This window comes from Zingiber officinale, chromosome 1B (assembly GCF_018446385.1).
Source record: "Zingiber officinale cultivar Zhangliang chromosome 1B, Zo_v1.1, whole genome shotgun sequence".
Classification (NCBI taxonomy): domain Eukaryota; kingdom Viridiplantae; phylum Streptophyta; class Magnoliopsida; order Zingiberales; family Zingiberaceae; genus Zingiber; species Zingiber officinale.
This window is the reverse complement of record NC_055986.1, coordinates 109,298,213-109,321,031: the sequence shown is the minus strand read 5'-3', so window position 1 is coordinate 109,321,031 and position 22,819 is coordinate 109,298,213. Positions and strand designations below refer to the sequence as shown.

Here is a 22,819-nt window from a genome sequence, read left to right as displayed (position 1 = left end):
ATCCATCAACATATATTTTCCAGACTGAGTCAGGTTCGGGGTTTTGTACCTCCGTGACGAAATCTGCCAAGGACTGCACCTTGATGGACGTTCGGGGATGATATTAGATATCAAACTTGTTGAGCTCCGTTGTCCATTTGATCAGTCGGTCAGACGTCTCTGGGTTAAGAAAGACTCTTCCCAAAGGACTGTTGGTCATCATAATGATTGTGTGAGCGAGGAAATACGGATGAAGCCTCCGAGCGGCCAGAACCAACGCCAAAGTAAGCTTCTCGAGACCAGTGTAGCGGGATTCAACATCTTTTAAAATATGACTCAGGAAATACACTGGTTGTTCTTCGTTGTTCTGCCGAACCAACGCCAAGCCGACAGTATGCTCGGTTGAGGACAGATAGATTTGGAGAGGCTCATCGGCGGTTAGCTTAGCCAGTACTGGCAGCGAGTTCAGATACGCCTTGAGTTCCTTGAAGGTCCGATCGCACTCTTCGTCCCACTGGAATTTGGTGGCTCGGCATAATATCTTGAAGAAGAGTAGGCTCCGGTCGGATGACTTGGAGATGAACCGAGACAATGCCGTTATTCGACCAGTGAGACGCTGGGCTTCCTTCATGTTTCTGGGGGTCGGTATGTCTTGCAGTGTTTTTACCTTGCTCGGATTCGCTTCTATGCCCCGTTCGGTAACTATGTAGCCCAGGAATCGGCCACTCTTCGTGCCAAACAAACACTTATGGAGGTTTAGCTTAATTCCATACGTCCTAAGTGTTTGGCAGGTCTCCATGATATCTGCACAGAGTTCAGCCACTCGAAGGGATTTGATTAGTATGTCATCGACATATACCTCCATATTATGGCCGATCTGTCGCTGAAACACTTTGTTCATTAGCCTCTGGTAGGTGACTCCAGCATTCTTCAATCCGAACGGCATCACGTTGTAACAGTAGGTCCCATCAGCCGCAATAAAGCTAACCTTCTTCTAATCCTCCTTGGCGAGCGGCACTTGGTGATACCCCTGATACGCGTCCAACATGCATATCAGCTCGCATCCGACAGTAGAGTCTACTATCTGATCGATCCTCGGCAGGGGATAGAAGTCCTTTGGGCACGCCTTGTTGAGATCTCGAAAATCGATGCAGACCCTCCATTTGTTCCCCGGCTTGGAAACCAGTATTATGTTTGCGAGCCAGCTTGGGAATTGTACCTCCCGTATGTACCCAGCCTCCAGGAGCTTTTCGATTTTCGCACGGATGATGAGATTTTGCTCAGCGCTGAAGTCCCTTTTCCTCTGTTTCACGGGTCGAGCGTCCAGTCGGGCATGGAGTTCATGCTGTGCAACGCTCGGGGAGATGTCGAGTAGCTCATGGATAGACCATGCAAACATGTCGTGATTCTACTGGAGACAACTGATCAGTTCGGCCTTCTGCTCGGCCTCCAAGTCAGACGCTATGAAGGTTGTCACCTCCGCCCGGTCCGGATGTATCTGCACCTCTTCCTTCTCCTCATAAACCAAAGTAGGGGACTTCTCGGTTATGGCGCTTACCTCCATCCGGAGTGCTTTCCGAGCGGACTTTGCCTCGGTCTTGACCATCTCGATATAAGCATCGCCGAGCGGCCAGCTGATCTCACTTCACTTCTCCAACTCGATCTTCTACTGGGAACTTAATCTTCTGGCAGAAAGTTGAGACGATTGCTCGGAATTCATTGAGGATCGGTCGGCCCAAAATGACATTGTAAGCTGAGGGGGCATCTACCACGATGAAGTTAGTGGCCCTTGTCCTCCGGAGTGGTTCCTCCCCGAGCGAGATGACCATCTTGATTTGGCCAATCGGCAAGACTTCATTGTCGGTGAACTCGTACAGGGGGTTGTTGTCGACAACAGCTCACCTCGGTCGATTTGGAGCTGGTCGAACGCCTTCTTGAAAATGATATTGACCGAGTTGCCTGTGTCAACGAATATACAGTGAATAGTGTAATTAGCAATTACCGCTCGAATAATGAGTGTGTCATCATGCAGCACTTCAACTCCTTTGAGATCCTGGGGGCCGAAGCTGATCTCGGGTCCACTGGCCTGTTCCCGACTGCAGCCTACCGCATAGATTTTCAACCGCCGAGCGTGTGACTTCCGAACTCGATTGGAATCCCCGACGGTCGACCCACCATCTATGATGTTGATCTCCCCTCGAGCAGCGTTGCTTCTGTTCTCCTCCTCCCGAGTGGACGATCTGTTTCGCTCGCGCCCGGCTCTTGTAGGCTCTGCGCTTCTCCGATGAGGCTGCCGTGGTGATCACCTTGCTTCCTCTCGCTGTTTTGGGTGTTGATGCCTGTGTCACCGTTCAGGAGAGGGGGACCGACGACGATAGTTTCGGGGCGCTGGTTGGGTGACCAAATTGAATCCGTGGCAATCGCGGGTGTTGTGGGTTGCGGACTGATAGAATGTATAGAACATAGGGATCCATACCTTCCCCTTAGTTTTGCCTGCTCGGAGGCCACATGACGACGTGTGACCTTATTTCCTAGTGTGGACGTATTCCTTCGGCTCATGGTCCTCTTGGCGGCTGATGGCTGGGCAGCAGCCTCCGTTCGATCTGGTGATGGTTTAGATGGCGCTTCCTTCCTTCCTGCTGGCCGCCTGGACTTCCTCCACGTTTATATATTCATTGGCCTTCTTCAACATATGGTCGTAGTCGTGGGACTGTTTCCTAACGAGCGATCGGAAGAAGTCTCCGTCCACGAGCCCATGTGTGAACGCGTTCATCATGGTCTCTGACGAGACCGAAGGAATATCCATCGCTACCTGATTGAAGCGCTAGATGTAAGCTCGGAGGGACTCCTTGGGGCCTTGCTTCATGGAGAACATGCTGACACTTGTCTTCTGATAACGCCTGCTGCTCGCGAAGTGGTGAAGGAAAACCGTGCGGAAGTCTTTGAAGCTTCGGATAGACCCGTCCGACAGCCTTCTGAACCACCGTTGGGCCGAGCCGAAGAGCGTAGTGAGGAAAACTTGACACTTGACTCCATCTGTGTACTGATGAAGAGTAGCGGCGTTATCGAACTTACCGAGATGGTTGTCCGCGTCGGTCGACTCGTTATATTCTCTGATCGTCAAGGGAGTGTAATGCCTTGGCAGTGGATCTTGTAGGATTGCCTCGAAGAATTGTCGATTGATTCGTTCGGGAGAAAGACCAACTCGGGGTGCTTTGCCCTTTCGCACATCCCGAACGGGAGCTTCATCTGATGAGGATCCTTGTTCTTGATTTGCTTGCGCTATTTCGGAGGGCGTTTGAAACAATGCCCGGTGAAACGGAATAGGTGCAGGAGGAGCTTTTCCAGGAGTGTTGGTCGGTAGCTTATTCTGCCCCCATATGGAGAGTTGCTCCGGCTAGTCTTCTTGTGCCGCTCGGCCTCCCGAGGTCGATGTCGCTTGTTGCGCTAGTCGATCGGCTAGCGCCTTTTGTTGCTGCTGGTCGATTATTTTTGCCGCTCGTACTTGTATAAGCACGTCGAGCTCCTCTTGAGTGAGCGTCACGGTGTAGAGACGTCCAACTTCTTCCATCTTCTAGGCTCAGACGCAGGTGTGTTCCCACAGACAGCGCTAAATTTAATCCTGTCCGAGAATCGAGTCGACGGATGCTAGGGAGATGACGCTCACGTTGACTGGATGTAGACTGAAGATGACGTGGACCTCCAACGAGCTGAGCCTGCAACCACAAGTCGTTAGTGCCGAGCCAAGGAGGGGTTCTCCGGCGATGGCCCTCTGACGCTCAAGTCAGCCATCGGTGGCAAGCGAATGAAGTAGAGAAGAGAAAAGAGCAGCAACGTAACTGTAACTACAGTAGTAAACATACCTCCAATGAAGCTTTGGGGCTTCTTATATAAGACCCCCGGGAATGCGCGTGTACGTTTGTCTCTGACAAGACAGCGGAAACTTCTATCGTACGATCCTCCGCCTAACTATGTCGCCGACCACGCCATTTGCCAGTAGCACGGGTTTCCAGAAGGATATCGCCAGTTGCTCCTCTTGTCTGTTACTGGGCAGAGCGGGGGAGTCGCTCGGCCAGTCTGTCGTCCGGCTGATATCATGACTGGGCCGAGCGGGATGTCTGCTCAGCCAATGGTCTGCTATCTTGGCTCCGTCCTGTCGAGCGAAGGAGCCATGCCTACTTGGTCGGTGATTTGTCCACTGTTCGGCCGAGCATACTTGGGCCTTTTGAGTGTCGGAAGCTCGGTTTCTGACTGAGCTATCGCAGTATCGGGTCAGATATCCCCGCACCGATCTGACAGATGAATCACATGATCGGACGAACTTCCGGGATGCTGATCACCTTGACTCCCAGTCAGACGGGTCCCACCTTACCATCAGATCGTACGACATTAAATCTGCAGCAGAGAGAGGCGGTCAAAGGCGATCTCCGTGCCATATAAAATTCTCGCCGAAAACGACGAAGTTGAAGGAGGAAGGAACGCTAGGCATTCCTCGCCTTCTTCTGCCTACCCATCCTCTCTCTGAAACACAAGTCCAACGTCACTTCACAGTCCTTTACTGTGCGCCGCCGACCACTTGTTTGTTCTCTGGCAAGTCCCAGCCCAGATAAAAAAGTTAGCTGCTGCCTCACGTGTCCATCTACCACTTCTTGTGTTGTGTTAAACCAGAACGTTAGATAGGGCTATTTCTTTGCTCAACTACCTCAAACTCTACTCATCGCTCTTCTTCTTCTTCTTCTCTCATTGCCTAATGGAAACCAAAGCCCACCATGCCTTATATATATGTACATATTCATCCGACAAGTGCAGTATCTACTTACCCAAAGAAACAGAGGCTTCAGATCTAGTTAGGTCCTTCGCAGTTAATATACATAACCACAGACCGCAATTCAGCAATGAAAGGTGTCGTGGCTGTGACCGGAGCCTCCGGCTACGTCGGCTCGTGGCTGGTCATGAAGCTTCTCCGAGAGGGCTACACCGTTAGAGCCACCGTCAGAGACCCCTGTTAGTTACTGTGCTTTGGATTGATGGATTGATACATAGATAGATCATGAATATTATTTTTAATGTTTTATTGAATGAACGCACGCAGCAAACGAGAGGAAGATTAGGCCGCTGTTGGATCTGCCGGGATCGGACGAACGGCTGTCGATATGGAAGGCAGACCTGGACAAGGAAGGCAGCTTCGATGAGGTGGTGAAGGGATGCGAGGGGGTGTTTCATGTCGCAACTCCCATGGATTTCGAGTCCAAAGATCCCGAGGTGCGTATTGTATTTGTATTCGTATTCGTATTTGTAGTGTGGATTGGTGTTGGAGATGTAGTTCTTTGATGAATTTGGATTTGGTTAATTGATGAATTGAGCAATTGGTGGATGCAAATGTAGAATGAGATCATCAAGCCTACGGTGAGCGGGATGTTGAGCATCATGAGGTCGTGCAAGGAGGCAGGGACGGTGAGGCGGGTGGTGTTCACCTCCTCCGCCGGCACCGTCAACGTGCAAGAGCAACAGATGGCGGAGTACGACGAGCAGTCGTGGAGCGACATGGAGTTTTGCCGCCGCGTCAAGATGACCGGATGGGTATGTATCTATGGACAAAACACAATTCAAAAGTATCTAATAGAACACTTGGGTGAATAAATAAAAGATTTGAATCTCAAAATAGGCCTGCATAAACTCTGTTTCAAAGGGAAATTAAAATCATCTACTTTTAGGATTAATCGGGCTAAATCCTAAATTATAAAAAAAATAATTAAAGATAATTTTGATCAATTCCTTTTAATTTATATGAAGGCTAAACTAACTTAAACATGCATAAAGCTTCTTAATATACTTTTAACACAAACTAAATAATCCATGTTTACCGAATCAACGCAGATGTACTTTGTGTCCAAAACCCTCGCCGAGAAGGCTGCTATGGAGTTCTCACAGGAGCATGGCATTCACTTCATCAGCATCATCCCCACCCTCGTCGTCGGGCCTTTCATCACCACCACCATGCCTCCCAGCATGATCACTGCCCTCTCTCTAATCACAGGCATATCTATCTATTTATATAAATAATCTATCTATCGACTACTCTTGTAATTGGACAATTGTGTGCATGGACAGGCAATGAAGCTCACTACACGATCCTCAAGCAAGTGCAGCTGGTGCACCTGGACGACCTCTGCGACGCCCACATCTTCCTGTACGAGCACCCCGGCGCAGAGGGGCGGTTCATTTGCTCCTCGGACGATCGCACGATCTACGACCTGGCGAAGATGTTCAGGGACAGATACCCGCAGTACATCATCCCCCAAGAGTAAATAAACAGCCCCAGCCCATGGCACATAGATAGAATAAACTAACGTAACATTTCGATGGATTTAATTTTTGTGTAGGTTCGAAGGGATCGACGAGAAGATCGGGAGGGTGCACTTCTCGTCCAAGAAGCTGACGGGGCTCGGGTTCGAGTTCAAGTACAGTGTGGAGGACATGTTTGACTCTGCCATCGAAGCGTGCCTGGAGAAGCAGCTTCTGCCATTGCAGACTGTGGAGAAGGAGCAGCAGAGCAGTGAGGTTTTGAAGAAGACCGTGGCGTCGGAGCGAGGAAACGAGTCGAATGGGCAGATGGTTTTTTTGGCTTAATTAGAGATGGAGTGATAATTAATAATCTCTGATGTTTGGTTGTGTGATGTTAAGTTTAATTTGCTATCTATTAAGGGTGATTTGGTACCGTATAATGAACAGAGCTGCTCGTGATTGCCTTAAACGCAGATTAATTTAGTATTGAATTATGAATGTGTGAATTCAAAGTTTGAAACGGAGAATGAGTTGGCCCAGAGTTATTTGGACCGGCAAGTGAATTAAATCCTCAATATTTCTGTTCGATCCGTTTTTGTTAAATTTGTTTCTGTCCAAATTAGATGTCGAATGGTCAATCAACTAGAAGTCTAGAAGTGATATAATTTGAGTTTATAAGTATTTGTTTGGACAAAAGTCAAGAGCGTTTCCATTTTTCTAAATCTTCTTTTAAAATAACAGCCCATTTTAATTTTTTTTATTCAAAAGGATGTCTTATAAAATGACATAACTTCATATTACTATATCTTCTATTGAAAAATCCTGAATTGATTGGGTGGATTATAACATTTACTAAACCTATGTTATAATTGTATTACAGTTATAAAATCATAACTGTTGTAACAAGTATAAAATAATTATTATTATAACGGGCTTTCTTATGTAAAAAATTATTTTAATTTAATATTATACTTGTCTTAGTAAAAAAATTAAGAAAAATATATTTTTTAATATTGTCGGTCTAAAATATTTATAGAAGCTTTTTTAATCATAGTGTTGTCAATTCTAAGATATGGGACTAAAGAGAACTATATTTTTTTTTATATAAAACAACCAGAAAAAATTAATGATGAGGAAAATTCATAATAATACGCTGTAGCTGAGTCTCGAACTTTAGATCATTGATTATTTCATTTGTGGAATTACTAATAAATCTTGAAATTATTTTTAGTGTAAATAGAAAAAAGGACATTAACGTAAATGTATTTTAGGCTTCATCAAAATTAGTTAGTAAAGGGGGAAGATTTTTAATAAAATAGTAAGATAATAAGATATAGTGAAAGGCAGGAGGACCACTTTTTGATAAATTTAAAAAAAAAACAAATTAAATTGGAAGCGCTGATGATTCAAAAAAAACAAAAAACAGAAGCATCGTTTTTTTTTTTTTTAATGGTTGGCCTATTTATTTTGAGCACAGGAATGAGGAATGTGGTTCAAGAAATGCCCGGCCCATCCTTTGGTTATTAACCCAATCAATCGGGCCTCAAAGTCGTCTCCCATCTGGCCCTCCCTTTCCCCCGCTGCCAAGCGCACGACTCGGCAGTTCATGCGGCGCGGAGCGGACGGGGACAAGAGATGAGAGCAGCGCTGGCGGCGACGCTGAAGAAAGCATTCTCGGCGGCGGAAACCGCTCTCCGACCTTGCGTAGCGTCCAAATGCCTCGACTTCCACCTCCACCACTGCCAAAGCAGTGATCCGGCCGAGCAGAGGCCTGGCAGCTCCATCCTCGGCCGCGACCTCCCGGAAATCTGGGCCACTCCCAGCGCCGCCTCTCCCCTCCTCCCTCCACCGGAACCTCAATCCAGTTGCGGTAAACTTACATCCCGTCTAGATTCGCTGAGGAATAATCGCGAACAGCTTGTCGTCATCGGATTTTGGGAAAAATCACGGCCGCTATTTCTGATTGCAATCTTCTTTTGTGTCTCTTTGTGATCAAAACTTTGATAGTTGATGAAGAGCCGACACCAGTGATCATCGATGGAAAGTCCATTGCGGAAGAAATCAGGCTAGGCCTTTCCCAAGAAGTGCTCCGAATGAAGGCGATGATCAACAAAGTTCCCGGATTAGCAGTGGTGCTTGTGGGTCAAAGAAGGGATTCCCAAGCCTACGTTCGCAATAAAACGAAGGCTTGCGAGGAGGTCGGAATGAGATCTTTGATGGCAGAGTTTCCTGAAGATTGTGGGGAGGAAGATGTACTCAACGTCGTATCCGACTTCAATCGAGATCCATCGGTCCACGGCGTCCTCGTGCAGCTACCTTTGCCAAAGGTAATTCCGATAGACAAGTTCAATACTTTAGTGCTTAGAAATTTAGTTGCCTTCGAATTGGTTGCAGCACTTGGACGAAGAAAGAATTTTGGGCGCTGTAAGTCTGGAAAAGGATGTGGATGGCTTCCATCCACTGAACATGGGGAACCTCGCTTTAAGTGGCAGGGAGCCTCTGTTCATCCCCTGTGCCGCGAAAGCTTGTGTCGAGTTGCTGCTCCGGCTCGGCGTCGATCTGAAGAGCAAACATGTGGCAGTGATTGGAAGAAGTAATGTAGTAGGATTGCCTACTTCCTTGCTGTTGCAGGTATAACATCTGAGTGTCCTAGATATTTCCAGTGTCTTGGCCAGTTGAATAAACCACCCAGGGGATTCTCATTACAGAGACACCATGCCACAGTCAGTGTTCTTCATGCTTTCACAAACAATCCACAGGACGTGACTCGCGAAGCTGATATTGTGATATCGGCTGCAGGAGTTCCCAACCTTGTGCGTGGCAATTGGTTGAAGAGAGGGTCGGTCGTCATCGATGTGGGGACGAATCCAGTTGAGGTAAGTTCTAGTCTGAGATGTTGCAAAACCTACTCTTGGACTGTAAGAGATGAAGCAAGCTTTAGTAACATACTGAACCAGTTCAATTCCAGTGTAGAAACTAAACCCTTTTAACTTTCAGGATCCTAATTCGGAGCAGGGTTACTACCTTCAAGGTGATGTGTGCTATGAGGAAGCATTGCAGTTGGCCTCGGCAATAACACCGGTTCCTGGCGGTGTAGGACCGGTGACGGTTGCCATGCTTCTTGCAAACACCCTTGACTCTGCGAAACGGCTCTACAGCTTCACTTAGTGTGTCTCATTTAAATCTTATAGCTCAGTCATTTCAGATGCTGTTCTTGTTTCCTTTTAGAGAGTCTTTGGTTGCTTCTCCTCTGTATATTTGGTTTTGCTTCTCAATTAACACTGAAATATGAATCTTCACTTTGTTGCCATATTTTTCGACGTATTATGTTAACAATACGCTAAACAGAACAGTTATGCATTATAAGCTGCTAACTCAACACAATTGAATCTCGAATCTGCCAGATTGTCTTGTCGGAATAGTATGCTATTCAATGTCAATACTTTCTTCAGTACATGCGTTTATAGCAAGAGTAAGTATCAGAAGAAACTGAGTTTATGGGAACACTCCACAATAGTAGATACTTAAAGATCCATATGTAATGTGTTTGGTATGGTAACCTGTGTTTCAGTGGGCTGCCACAGCAACTCCTGAACCTTTTTTCATCAGAGACTCGACGTAGCCTTGTCTTGCAGGATGTTCCTCTTGCGGGCGATTGTAAGCAGTCCAAACAGGTTCTCCAATGAACAACCTCATCAGCTGCAAGCATGTAGCAATCCAGCATAAAATCAATGGCTTCCTATTAGTATCTACAACAACTGTCTTCTAAAACAAACGCAACGCGATTTCTTGATGCCGTAGAATGTATTGTATTTGGTAAAATAAAACCAATGCGGGCTTATAATGGTTAATGGGGGAAGAAGATGAACCAATTTCAATAAATATTGCTGAACTATGCATGTTTTAGGTACCTCAACATAGTTTGATGTGTCCAGGGTGAAGCGATGATAGATGCCAGCAGGTAAGACGATCATGTCGCCCTCTTTGATCCAAATTCGTATCCACATATCGTCTTTGTCACGAACATCAAAATAGCCACTGCCTTCCAAACAGTAACGGATCTCTTCATCTGCATGGATGTGTTCTCTGTAAAAATTCTTTAGTTTCTCTTCATAGTTCTCAACTTTCCCAGGAGATAACTCAAGAAGGTCCTGCAATGCCAAGAAGTTGGATCAAACAAAATGCATAGACTAGAATCACTAGATGAGTACAGTTAAAGAAAAAATGCATTCTTGATTTCATATCGCATGCCCCAGCATAAGGACATGTGAAAGAACTAGAATAGAGTGACTTGGATTCCCGTGCCAGTGTAATAAGATAGAAAAGTGCAAACCATGTAGCTGTATCCTCTGTCTTCCCGGATTTTCTTCAGTTCTTCATTGCTCTCATAGTTTTTGGGATCCAAGTACCAGTAGATCACCCCAATTTCTGCATGGTTGATTCATGAAAAGATAGCGAGAATAACAAATTAAACAAATATGAATTAGAGGAATACATTTATTTATTGACCACTTTCCTCAATCAACATATATTATCAACATAAGTAGGTGATGATTTGGCAGTTGCAAAATAAGCATAAGTATATAAAATATTTTTTTAAATAAATATAGAAATACAAAAGCACAAAATTTAACTAGAATAAGTATTCCTTTTTCAATTCCTGGACAATTCAATTATAAAATTGTGCCACTGACTTTTATCTCAAGAGAAGAGATTATGCTCTATATAGACCAAAAAATAAATCTACAATTTCATCGCATGATATAACCTTACATCTAGTCTAAGGGCTTCCACATTTGTGGAAGTTACTGGGTGATGTAATACTCAATTGGTGTTAAAACCAATATGAGATGGTGTTAAATCCAATGTATCATGAACACGTTTAAACAGTTGAACACGTTCAAAGGTTTTCTTTTATAAAAAAAGTTTCTCACATGGTGCATGCATGGATGCAAGCATCAGGTGAGAGAAATATGGGAGGGCCTCATTTTTATTAAAAAAAATTAAAATGTTTAAATTTTAAAATTAAAACCCAACTAATAAAATAGAATTGGTGGTATATTTTGATAAGGTTAAAATAAAAAAAAATAAACAGTAAACCCACATAACTTCAACGGCTAATTAACAACTATTTTAATAAAATAAATAAATTTTCATTCATAAATATTCATCATTTCACGTAACCTATTTTAACCATACAAATACCCTTAAATCCCTCTAAAAAACTTCTCTTTACTATTTTTCTCTGAAATGGATAAAAATAATCGAGAATTTTTTAAAAAAACTTCTTCCCCAAATTCATAAATTCCATCAAATTATCCATATTTTTCATATCCGTCATATTATCTATACAATCCATACCTACTAAATAATCCATATAGTCCATATCCACCAAACTATCCATATAATTCATATCCATAAAATTATCCATTTAATCCACATACAACCGGTATATCTTTTACATCTCCGATGAAAACTGAAACATTTAATTGTTCCGGAGGCTCAACTGTAGACGGCCATGAATCCCCAGTTGAACTCACAAATTTAGATAAGGTAGATTCTAGCGATGCAGATAGAAGAAAGCAATCAACATAAAGTAAGGTTGAAGACGAGGTTTAGCGAGATTGTTTGTCACTATCAGCGATGATCCAATCATCGACAATGATCAGAAGGTGGATGCTTTCTGGGAACGTGTTGCAAGCTACTTCAACGAGAATCGTCCTCTAGGTGCACCCAGCAGAATTGCAAGTGTCATACGATCGCACTGGCACAATACCATTCAAAAAAGGTATACCGCTTCAACGCAAATTACAATAATATTTATAGTGCGTATTATAGTAGTCGGCTTGCATATGAAAAATACCGCGAGGAAAATAACGACATTGCATTTAATCTCGAGCATATATGGAGAACCGTAAAAAAATATCCCATGTTTACTCCACAATCCATTGATCACCTTGTTGACACGAAGAAGGCAAGGACCTCAGAGTCGGGGGGCAAGCAACCCTCATCTAACCAAAATGCAAGTCTACATGTAAACCAAAACGAAGAAGAAACTTGTCCAATGGGTCAAAAGACAGCAAAAAGAAACGGAAAAGGCAAAATGAAATAGGACAATGAAGGTATGACAACAAATTTGGACAATAAGTTTACAAAGTTTACTGAGTATACAAGCATAAAAATGACTGAAGTTGAAATGAACTCAAAGTTGAGGAGATGAAAGCAAAAGCTGCCTTAGCCAAAGTTTAACTAAAGGAATACATAATCTTTTTAAAGGACACTTCGTAAATGACAGAGGAGCAACTTATCATCCATAAATATCTATGTTAAGAGATTAGGGGAGATGAAATATGTAATTTTCATTTATTATAATTTTCAATTATTGTACTTTTCAATTAATGTAATTTTTTATTATTGTACTTTTCAATTAATGTACAATTCCTAGTCAATTAATATAACCATTGCAAAATACCCATTGGAATATAGTTGTTGTAATATAGCCGTTGTAATATAACCATTGACAATAAAAAAAAATAAATAGACACCTACAATACTTCATTCTAAGAACATATCATTTGACAAACACAAACTTGAATTTGTTTCCAGCAAAATATTTCAATATTCAAGTAGCACCAACTCTGACTTGACAAGTGAAAATAAAGTTCAAGTTGAAGTTGTTGACGAAAGTTATGATTTAGGGAATAAGCTAATGTCATTGATACTTCAACAAAACCGACAAATAGTTGAAGCATATCAGAGTAATAACGAGATGCGGCGAAGAAGAAGGTTTATCCAAAGAAATCCTGAAGCCGGTATGCGAGGCTCTTCAATTATTATTTATCCACAAACCTGGTGTATGCAGATCAAATATTTTGACGACGATTTTGCATGTGAAGAGATTTATTTTGTCGCATAGTGAATGCACTTGAGAGTCGTTTCCTATATTTTTAGCAGAGGGGCAATATTGGGAGAAGAAAAGGCTTGTCACTGTTGGATCAAGACACACGTGAGGGGGGTGAATCACGTGGTTTTCAAAAACTTATTCTTTTCGATTTTATAAAATCAAGCGTGCCGCGAAAAATTAAGTAATAAAGCGAAATATAAAAGCAAGCAAAAAATAAAAGGTCAATTTTACTTTGTTCGGAGCCTTCGGCAACTCCTAATCCAAGACCCAAGTCCCACAGACCTATCAACGGGTAATTCACAAAAAAAAACTTTTCTGAAACCATCGGAAGAGGGAATCGAGTATAAAAAGGGTTGGAGAAGTGTAATACGCTACACTTCCCGTTTGTAGAAATTAAATACAGTAATTAACTTTTTACCAAACACTATTTGTAGTCAGTCAGCTCAAGCTCGGTATTTGAGCGGCTTCTCGATGGCAGTCGGGCGTAGCAAAGTTGTAACAAGGCAGCAGTAGCAAGCCAGAGCATCGGAAGTTGATCGGATGCGTAGAAGTTCATATGGAAGTTATGTACAAAGCCTTGGGTGAGAGACCCTTATAAAGAGTATGGAAGGCACCTTCCATAGCCTTGAAGGCGCCTCTAATGTGATAAATCTAATCCCGAACAGCTTACTTCTTATCTGTGACGAAGTCTGAAATTTATCCATTTGAAGGCGCCTTCCATAGCACCGAAGGCGCCTTCCGTGAACAGTACAAAGGCGCCTTCCAATGTTTGAAGGTGCCTCGAGTACTGTTCACCCGAGGCCTTTTTGCTCATTTTGCCCTGCAAGTTAGGTTAGTCCAACACAACAATAATCTAACTTGTAAAGCAAAATTAGCAAGACAATAATATGATTAATTTATGACTTAGAACCTGTCCTTCAGACCAGGATCTAGTCAGGGTCTCAATCTAGGTTTCTAAGATAGACCTAAATTGGACCGACGCCTACTATCCCCTCAACTGGGACACGTCGTTACTTAGTCACTCTTCTCCAGTGACTTACCTTCATTTACTCAGTGTCGAGTGAACTCGTCGGGAATCGAACATCCCGATCTTCCTTTCGGAATTACACATCCGGACTTCGGGAATCGAACATCCCGGTCTTCCTTCCAGAATCACACATCCGGACTTCGGGGACCAAACATCCCGGTCTTCCTTCCGGAATCACACATTCAAACTTTAGCCAATCGGCAATCAAACATCCCAACTGCTAATCGAAAATCGAACATCTTGACTATCAATAGAGAATCAAACATCCCGACTGGACTTTCTACTAAGTTAGTCAACCTTGCACACTCGGTAAATGTATTAGATCACAACAACACCTAACTTAACTCACTTGTCATTCATCAAAATTTGAGTTAAACTGTTAGTGCAAATTGCACAACAATCACCACTACAAAAATGTACGGTTGTGATTCGCTAATTGGCTTATGGAGTCCTAGTCGACCATCTTGACGAGTACTTACATATGGGTGAATCAACCACCATCAGGTGTCTTTTAAAGTTTTGCAGGTATATGGTTGAAATATATGGTGATCGATACTTGAGAAGGTTGAATGCTGATGATGTTCAACATCTTCTTCAAATGCATGATGAGAGGCGCAACTTCCCTAGAGTGTTGGGCAGCCTTAATTGAATGCATTGGGAATGGAAAAATTGTCCAGTTGCTTGGAAATGTCAGTATACAAGAGGTCATGGATCACCAACAATCGTGCTTGAAGCGGTCGTGTCTCAAGACTTGTGGATATGACATGCATTCTTTGATGTCACAGATTTACGTAATGATATTAATGTGTTGTACGAATCTCCCATATTCAATAACGTCTTGCAAGGAAATGCCCCGGAGATTAATTTCACGATCAACGAGACTCAATATAAGGAGTATTATCTAATAGATAGAATATATCTGGAATGAGCTACTTTCGTGAAGGCTTTTCCTTGCTTGGAAGATTCCAAGAGGATATTATTTAAGGAAAGACAAGAGGATGCAAGAAAAGATGTTGAACAAGCATTTGGGGTGCTCCAAGCTTGATGGGTAATTGTTAGAGGTCTAGTTCATTATTGGTACAAAAAAAAGTTAAAACATATTATGTTAGCATGCATTATTTTGCACAACATGATTGTTAAATATGAGGGGGTCACGTGACAAATTGGTATAACAATGAAGGTGGTGATCCCGCACAACCCGTCCAAGGCTCAAACCGAGGATTTCATGATTATCTTCGGACAAATTTCGAATATGTAACAATCGTGTGCATCACCAACTTTGTGCCAACTTAGTTGAACATATTTGGCCACAATACAATAGTCCTTGAATTAGTATTTTATAGTTTCTCTTTACGTTTAATTTATATGTTGTTTTTTAATTTTATGCAAGTGTAATTTTTTTTTTCATATATTGTATTCCTTCATTTTAAATTTATAATAATATTTTTATTTTAAATAAATGACACTCATAAAATAAGAAAAAATTATTTTACATAATAAATATATTTAAAATTATCATTATTATTTATTTTAAATAATAATCATTTAAACTATGTAAATAAAATTAAAATTATATTTATTTAATATAAAATAAGAATAAAGATGAATGAGTGGATAGGGGATCTACAAATAATGAATGTTAATGTTAAAATGAATATAAGAGAATGAATATGTTAATATAATATGTATGTAGCATATGGACTCACAATAATGAAGGTTAATGTTAAAATAAATGTGATAGAATGAATGTGTTAATATAATATGTATGTGTAATATCCACTAATGCAGATGCCCTTAGCTAAAATCCTAATTTTTATAATTAGAAGTATATGACGTATAAGGATGAGATAATAAGATAAATTTAATAATATAAAAAATTATTAATTTATTATGAAATCGCTAAATGATTTTCATAGCATTCATTACATTTTAATATTTTTTATTAACACCAAAGTAATAAAAAAAACATGAGTTTAACTTATAGTTTTAAAAAAAAAACTAAAAGAAGATTGAGTGGACGTGCATTAGACAAACAATTGGAGATAAAAAGAAATGAGTAGATGAAATACCAATAATGATTAATTAAACTTATTTATAGTCGGATCTGCAATTTGTTGAGGGTCATATTTTGCAACCAGGGAATATGTTAAAAATCTAAAGTGATGCAATAGTACATTAACTCATGGACCATTTAGGGCATCCATAGTCATGGATACTCTTAGAGAGTTCCTTCGTTGCTATATCCGTGCTATGTCAAAAGTAAAAAAAAATCCTCAATAACTACTTCATGTGTCCCACATTTATTCATTATATATATTTCTTATCTCTCATTAATATTTTACCTTATATATAATTAAATTTTTATAAAATTTAAATTCATATATTACTAGCATGAAATAACATTAATAATTAAAAAAATTACATAAATATTACGGCACATAAAAATTATTATAAAATGACATAAATTATAATAATATATAAAAACAAATGTAAACACATCTATACTAAATCACGTCTCTCTTTAATTTTTTCAATCATTTTCTCATAGATATGAAGTTGTCCTAGTGTCATCTCACTAGTATGCTTCATAAAAATTTCATGATCCTTATGAAAGATTTCGATTTCTGTAAGTCATATTTTATTTAGAATTGGTTAACCGATCGACATTATTACTGGTTATACCAGTTCTGGTTAAATCGGTTCCGGTCGGTTAACTGATTCCAACCAAGAACTGATGCGTTGGTTGGATAAGTGGGCTGGTTAAGTGGTTATTAGGTTTTTTTTTTACAAACTAATTAACTAAAGCAAATAAAAAACTTCCCCCGGCCTCGTGTCTCTCTCTCTCCTTGACTTGACGATCCCTCCCAAATTCCCAAATCCCAATTTTTGCCCTAACCGTGGCGGCGTCGAGTCACCGATGTCGTCCAAGAGCAATTATTGCCACCTGCCATTCGGTGTTACTTCTTGATCGGTGCTGTTATGTTGCCGATGTCGTTGACGATGATTCGACCTTCTTCCAAGCAGAAGAAACAGGAAGCTCCAATTGCATTAAATCAGAGGCCCCCACGTCACTGTCGGTCATCGTCACCAACTCCGTCAGAGCGTGCAGAAGCTAAGGCAGACACCTTGTATTTTCTCTTCATGTGGCTTCACTAACAATAAGGCAGACACCCCTAAATCTCTCATGAACAGGGCCTTTATATCCACAAACTCTTGAACCTGCAACATCTACATTGGTTGAACTTACTGCAATGGGAATTTGCTCATCAGTACTATTATTGTCTTGGTGAGGTTCTCAATTTGGTTGACAGTGGACCTTGATATGGCTCTGTATTGGGTATATTTTTCTTGCTGTCCTCTTACCCTGAAGTTTGTAACATTTCATCCTTCTTAGTTCTTATACTGATTTTTTTAATTAATTTTATAAATAATATTTAGACCGGTTAATCAGTTTACTGATTTATCAGTTAAACAAATAAAAAAAAATTTCAAACTGGGAACCGATCCAATAAATCACTAAAAATCGATTAACTGGTAAATCGAAACCGATAAACTACTGGTTCCGGTCCAAATTTCGGTTTCTCGATTTTTTTTGCACATCACTATCATTAGTATCCTTCATAAGAATTTCATAATCCTTATGAAAGATCTCAGCTTTCCGTAAAACCATTTTTTGTGTTTGATATTCTTTAATATCTTGCCATTATCGATGTTTTGTTCCATTGTGTCACCCTCTCTAATTTTGGATATGTCCTTCATCTCCGTTGTCTTTTGCCCTATCGAATGAATGCGGACTTCAGAGTCATCCACATCAACACTCGTATCTGGATTTGATGTTGAAGTATTCCCCCGAATTGGATGTCATTGCCTTCTTGCTAGAGTAATGAGCAACTAATATAACCCTCTACACATGCATATACTTGAAATCATTGTTATTGTTGTTGGCTTTCTACATATTTAGTGCGTTGTGATTTTAGTCATTGATAGCTTCTCGTCAAAGTTCCAATGGGTCGATGTTTGTTATAGTAATCAGCTATACGTTTCCAAAAAGCTTGATCCTTCTGGTAATGACTGCATCAATACTGATAGTTGCTCATGATTTTGCAAGAACTACGTCTTCATCGAAAGACCAAAATATTCGTTTCAAATCATATTTCTCTAGTTTAACCTCACACTCTTCTTGTGGTGAGTGTGGTGGCCACTGAGATGCTAGAACAGATAATGACGTTAGATATTCTTTGTCGTTGATATATGCCCTTCTTGAATTCATGAGAAAGCATGATTGATGGTTGCGGAGGAGAAAATACATAAGGCAGAGAAGGTATTCGAAATTGACTGCCCATGACTGACCCAATCTTAAGATGGATACATACCAAATTGAGCTAGGACGATGTTATTTGGATTCATTGAAAAATTTTGAGAACTTTGGGAATTTGAAAATTTTGGAAGATATTATGGAACATATGAAATATTTTAAAATTTTGAAAGCTATTGTGTGTGAGAGAAAAAAATCTGAAAATATTAGACATTTAGAGGAATATAAGTATTTTGAGAAGATGTATTTTCTTCTGCATTTGAATAATTCAATTGAATTATAAAAGAAGTATTGAAATTTTCATCCATTTCGAAATAGAGAATGAAAGGAATAAAGAAGAAGTAGAGAGTGAAGAGAATGATGGGCAGGGGCGGATCCAGGATTTTAGGTTTGGGGAGACCACATACTAAGTGACAAAAATAATTATTATACGTTGTATTCGAATGCCGCGTGGTTAAGACTACCGGAGAGGAGGCAGAAGGTGCCTACAAGCAAACAGACTGAGCCGATGACAGAGTTCGGGTCTTGGGGAAGTTTCGACTGTCAAAGGAGTAGAACTCGATGGACACGACCAAGTGCCAAAGGAGTAGAATTCACATAAAAATAAAGTGAACGACCAATGAACGACCCACGATCCACCTAATGAGGAAAAATCATCTCAATTTGGCCGAAATATATGAACACACAAAAACCTTCAAAAGTCTTCTTTATGCACGAAGCAAATACTATGAATTTATATAAACTTATTTTGATTACTCATCTAATATAAAGAATTTTCTCTAGAACCAAAGTTCTATGAAATAAAAGTGACTCTCGTTTCTTCATTAATTTACTTAAGAAGTTGCATATTTCTTACCAGTATTATGTCGAAACTCTTTCTTGTATTATTCAATTTTAGATAAATTATTTCAACAAAATTATTCTCATAATTTACGCTCTTAAAATTCTTATAAGGATTTGTATTCTCTTTTAAGGAAACTATCATAAGTTCTCCTATAGTATCTTTTAATTATTTTCTAACTTCATATGCTAAAAATAATTTATGACAGTAATCATTAATATAATATAGTATAACTTTAATCCAGTTCCTAATGTGTAATATAATGTCAGCAGATACATGTAGTTGAAAAAATATCATATGATAAGTAAAAAGTTATGTAAAAAAACAAATTATGTGATAAAAAAGGTAATTCGTTCGCCCTAGTGCACTCGTCAACCTATCTTTAGGTCAACACGGAAGAAGTAAATAATAGATTATTACTAATCATTAGTGCATATGCTCACAGATATGGACGAACATGGATCGGGACAGACATGGACGGAGCCGGGGGACCGTGGCCCCCTCGGGTCCTAGTGTGCATCCGCCCCTGATGATGGGATGAATGAAAGAAATGAGGGTTTAAAGATGTATTTATAATTTTTTAAAATAAAAAAACAAAATTTTATTATGAAAAACGGCTAATTTGTTAGCCACTGTGCAATGGCTTACCTTGTATTTTTTTTTCTTACAAATATTAAAAAAATAAAATCATTTTAATAAAAAAACAAAATTGAAGAAGCGGCTCCGTCGATAACGCAAAGGAGCTCGCTCCCGGTGCCTTCAGAGCATCTCCGTCACAGTGGGAGCTCAAGGATGCTCTTAGATAAAACCCTCGGGTCTCCATTCAATTCAATCGATAAACTGCTCAATTCTTAATAAGTATGTGTAGAACGAGAATTAAGATGCAAACTTCCCCAGATATCATCGATATAATTCAATTCGAAATAAACTGCAAGAATCCAAAAAGGCTATCGAAATGCTCAAACGCCATCAGCAAGATAGTTGATGGCCGCATAGAAAACTAAGCTTGCAAAACTGGTAAGAGAAACAAGCGAACCCTACTGTTCTATGTAAAGACCTACTCGAATTTGGTACCTTGCAGCTTGCTCATGGGGACAAACTCTTTGGGATTCCTGTGGTGAGGAAGCCTCTGGTCCTCATCGCTTTCAGCAATCAGCCAAGCCTAGCCAGTAGCCACAAACAACCACAAAAATTTGCAAAAGTAGCTAACTCTTAGGATCACAAAATGCAAGGAAACAAGGATATCCAGGCGATTTCATTTTTAGGGTTTCCGGTTTTGGAGAAGATTGCGCACCTCTGGAGCCATCAGATTGGAATTATGTCGCTGACGAACAGGGTGGCGATGCTTGAGACAGTGTGCTTGAATCTGAAGCGACGGGAAGACGTTGTCGAAGACGATTCGAGACGCCGAGATTCTTGTGGATGGGAAAGAACGATCTGACGCCGGTGCGCGATATATGCAATTGCTTGTGGCGTTCTTCTTCTGGCAAATAAGAACCACGGGGATGGCAGATATAGACAAAGAAGAAATCGCCGCGCCATGTCAGGACATTGTAACGGCCGCTATGAATACGTAACGGATGTTATTTCAGATCAAAAGCGAGCTTGAAAGACCGAAGGCGAAGCTACAACGTAGAGCCGCCTTCTTGCACAAGGTCGGGGAATAGGAACCCGAGAGGAAAAAGATCGATCCATGTCGCTGGGCTTCGGTTTCTCCGACAGGAAGGAGGAGGAAGGGAGGGTTTTCGACTTTTCGTTAGCATTTGAGATAGCGATCCGCTTGGTGGACGGTTGGAGATCGCATTCAGCCTCTTAGTCCCACATCGAAAAATAGTCAGGAGACTGAGCAGGCCGAAGTCTTTAAGAAGGAGACCGTGTACGGCGTTAAATCATACTTACCTGGACGGGGTCGACGGTCGATCAACAAGGTCTGTGGCCTAAATCAACGGCTTCCATTGCACTCCGGATGTGCGTTGGTTTACCATCTCCCCAAGCGGGAGAGTGGACGTCATAATTTGTTAATGAGGGGGTACGCGCCTGCGCGGCCCCCATTAAAATATAAGTCTAAGCTTTGTCCAAGCGTTCATGCGCAAGTACCGCACTAGAATTTGTGTTGCGGAACTATCTTTTAGGGGTGTAAATAAATGAATTAACTATTTGTGAATAAATTGATTCATATTCGTGTGAATAAGTTTATTTATATTAGTTTAGTTATAAATCTGAACAATTTGTTAAATTAACTTATTTGAACAATAAATGTGAAAATGTTTATGAATTATATTTATTAATAAATTTTTTAATAAAATAAAATAAATAAATTTTTAATTGAAAATTCAAAAATATCTAAATAAGTCAACTTTGAAGGTTATTATTACCCTATCAAATAAGTTTGAACATCCCAAAATTCAGTTTGATTGGGTAATCAAATAAGTTTGAACATCCCAAAATTCAGTTTGATTCGACTCGTTTACGACCTTACTTGTGATGTTCTTTTTATGAAAAAAAAATAATTGTGGCAACCGTGGGTTGCAATATTTATGTAAATAGGTATAGGGTGTAACCACATATAGACGGTGTAATTTATATAAAAATAAATAGGTATAGACAAAAACCACGGATAGACGGTGTAATTTATGTAAAAATAATAGATGTGTGTGTAATTTATGTAAAAATAATAGTGATCCGGCGGTAAGAATGGGGGATCCACTTCCTGAAGGGTCTCAGCTTGAGGACAGATGGAGGGCTGACTAAGCGGTTAATGGCTGCGCCGAGCAGCTGAGTAGGTCCGAGCGGAACCAAAGATAACACAGCCATGGGCTTGGGTTTCCGACGCCAAGGCGGGAAGACTGAATGGCCGAGCGGGTGTCCGCCCGGCTGGGACCGAGGGCCGAGCGGGTGGTCCGCTCGTCTAGGATAAGGGCGAGGATGCAAAGATTAGCCGAGCGGCCTATTCGTTCGGCTCGGGATATGGGAGGCGTGTCTGATGATTAGGCCGTACACAAGTTTGCACGAGGGAGGATCTCGCCGTCACATCATGGAGAGGTTGACATAGTAGCGGTATGACCCTATGGACGTCTTTCTGACAGACCCATACCTGGGCATGGTCCTTCTGACAGACCCATACCTGGGCATGGTCGAAAGCAGTTGATTGCTTTGATTGGCGCGCCCAGGCTCCTTCGAGAGGTCTATATAAGGTCTCAATTTCTTCACCGGAGGTAAAAAAGTCTTCATTCTGCAGCCACCTTCTTCCTCTATTTCCTCGCCTAACTTGAGCGTCGGAGGGCCGTCGCTGGGACACCCCCCCGGCTCGGTTTTGTTGCAGGTTCACCGGAGCACTCGAGGATCCAGCAAGAAGCGCCACACCCCCAGCTTCCGTTGACTCCTGGTTCGGACAGGATCAATTTGGCGCCGTCTGTGGGAACGCTCCTGCATCCGACTGGAAACAATGGATGAGATTGGACGACAACA

At 41.1% G+C, this 22,819-nt stretch overlaps 3 protein-coding genes and 1 non-coding gene across 6 annotated transcripts; 3 read left to right on the top strand and 1 right to left on the bottom strand.

The window, feature by feature from the left end:
• The first annotated feature begins 4,760 nt into the window (after positions 1-4,760).
• On the top strand, positions 4,761-6,733 carry LOC121971619 (dihydroflavonol 4-reductase-like). Its single transcript, XM_042522965.1, has 6 exons — positions 4,761-4,983; positions 5,072-5,241; positions 5,365-5,559; positions 5,857-6,016; positions 6,091-6,283; positions 6,363-6,733. The coding sequence occupies exons 1-6, from the start codon at positions 4,875-4,877 to the stop codon at positions 6,607-6,609; spliced, it is 1,074 nt and encodes a 357-aa protein (XP_042378899.1). The 5' UTR covers positions 4,761-4,874; the 3' UTR covers positions 6,610-6,733.
• A 954-nt stretch (positions 6,734-7,687) lies between these two features.
• LOC121971592 (bifunctional protein FolD 1, mitochondrial-like) lies at positions 7,688-9,576 on the top strand. 2 transcript variants are annotated; one of them, XM_042522937.1, is made up of 5 exons: positions 7,688-8,134; positions 8,272-8,591; positions 8,659-8,895; positions 9,024-9,140; positions 9,262-9,576. In XM_042522937.1, exons 1-5 carry the CDS (start codon positions 7,900-7,902, stop codon positions 9,430-9,432), a joined length of 1,080 nt encoding a protein of 359 aa, XP_042378871.1. In that variant the 5' UTR covers positions 7,688-7,899; the 3' UTR covers positions 9,433-9,576. The 2 variants fall into 2 exon arrangements, with proteins under 2 accessions (XP_042378871.1, XP_042378864.1); XM_042522930.1 differs by having other exon boundaries at positions 7,773-8,134; positions 8,973-9,140.
• Positions 9,577-9,648: 72 nt separating this feature from the next.
• Positions 9,649-21,107, bottom strand: LOC121971608 (1,2-dihydroxy-3-keto-5-methylthiopentene dioxygenase 1-like). Of its 2 annotated transcripts, XM_042522956.1 has the most exons (6): positions 20,646-21,107; positions 20,426-20,513; positions 10,598-10,692; positions 10,176-10,415; positions 9,825-9,963; positions 9,649-9,710 (listed from the first exon to the last, which is right to left on the bottom strand). In XM_042522956.1, exons 1-5 carry the CDS (start codon positions 20,655-20,657, stop codon positions 9,832-9,834), a joined length of 567 nt encoding a protein of 188 aa, XP_042378890.1. In that variant the 5' UTR covers positions 20,658-21,107; the 3' UTR covers positions 9,649-9,710; positions 9,825-9,831. The 2 variants fall into 2 exon arrangements, with proteins under 2 accessions (XP_042378890.1, XP_042378881.1); XM_042522947.1 differs by having other exon boundaries at positions 9,649-9,963; positions 20,646-21,095.
• A 135-nt stretch (positions 21,108-21,242) lies between these two features.
• On the top strand, positions 21,243-21,403 carry LOC121993211. The gene has a single exon (XR_006115116.1). It is a non-coding gene; the product is annotated as a U1 spliceosomal RNA (small nuclear RNA).
• The last annotated feature ends 1,416 nt before the right edge of the window (positions 21,404-22,819 follow it).

Excerpts from the sequence above, each read along its gene's own strand:
- LOC121971619 (XM_042522965.1), top strand. The coding sequence starts at position 4,875 with ATGAAAGGTGTCGTGGCTGTGACCGGAGCCTCCGGCTACGTCGGCTCG. Across the intron at positions 4,984-5,071 it reads AGCCACCGTCAGAGACCCCT|CAAACGAGAGGAAGATTAGG; the intron begins GTTAGTTACTGT and ends GAACGCACGCAG. Across the intron at positions 6,284-6,362 it reads CAGTACATCATCCCCCAAGA|GTTCGAAGGGATCGACGAGA; the intron begins GTAAATAAACAG and ends ATTTTTGTGTAG.
- LOC121971592 (XM_042522930.1), top strand. The coding sequence starts at position 7,900 with ATGAGAGCAGCGCTGGCGGCGACGCTGAAGAAAGCATTCTCGGCGGCG. Across the intron at positions 8,135-8,271 it reads GGAACCTCAATCCAGTTGCG|TTGATGAAGAGCCGACACCA; the intron begins GTAAACTTACAT and ends AAACTTTGATAG. Across the intron at positions 8,896-8,972 it reads CTACTTCCTTGCTGTTGCAG|AGACACCATGCCACAGTCAG; the intron begins GTATAACATCTG and ends TTCTCATTACAG.
- LOC121971608 (XM_042522956.1), bottom strand. Across the intron at positions 10,693-20,425 it reads CCCCATGAGCAAGCTGCAAG|AAATTGGGGTGATCTACTGG; the intron begins GTACCAAATTCG and ends TCAACCATGCAG. Across the intron at positions 10,416-10,597 it reads ACAGAGGATACAGCTACATG|GACCTTCTTGAGTTATCTCC; the intron begins GTTTGCACTTTT and ends TTGGCATTGCAG.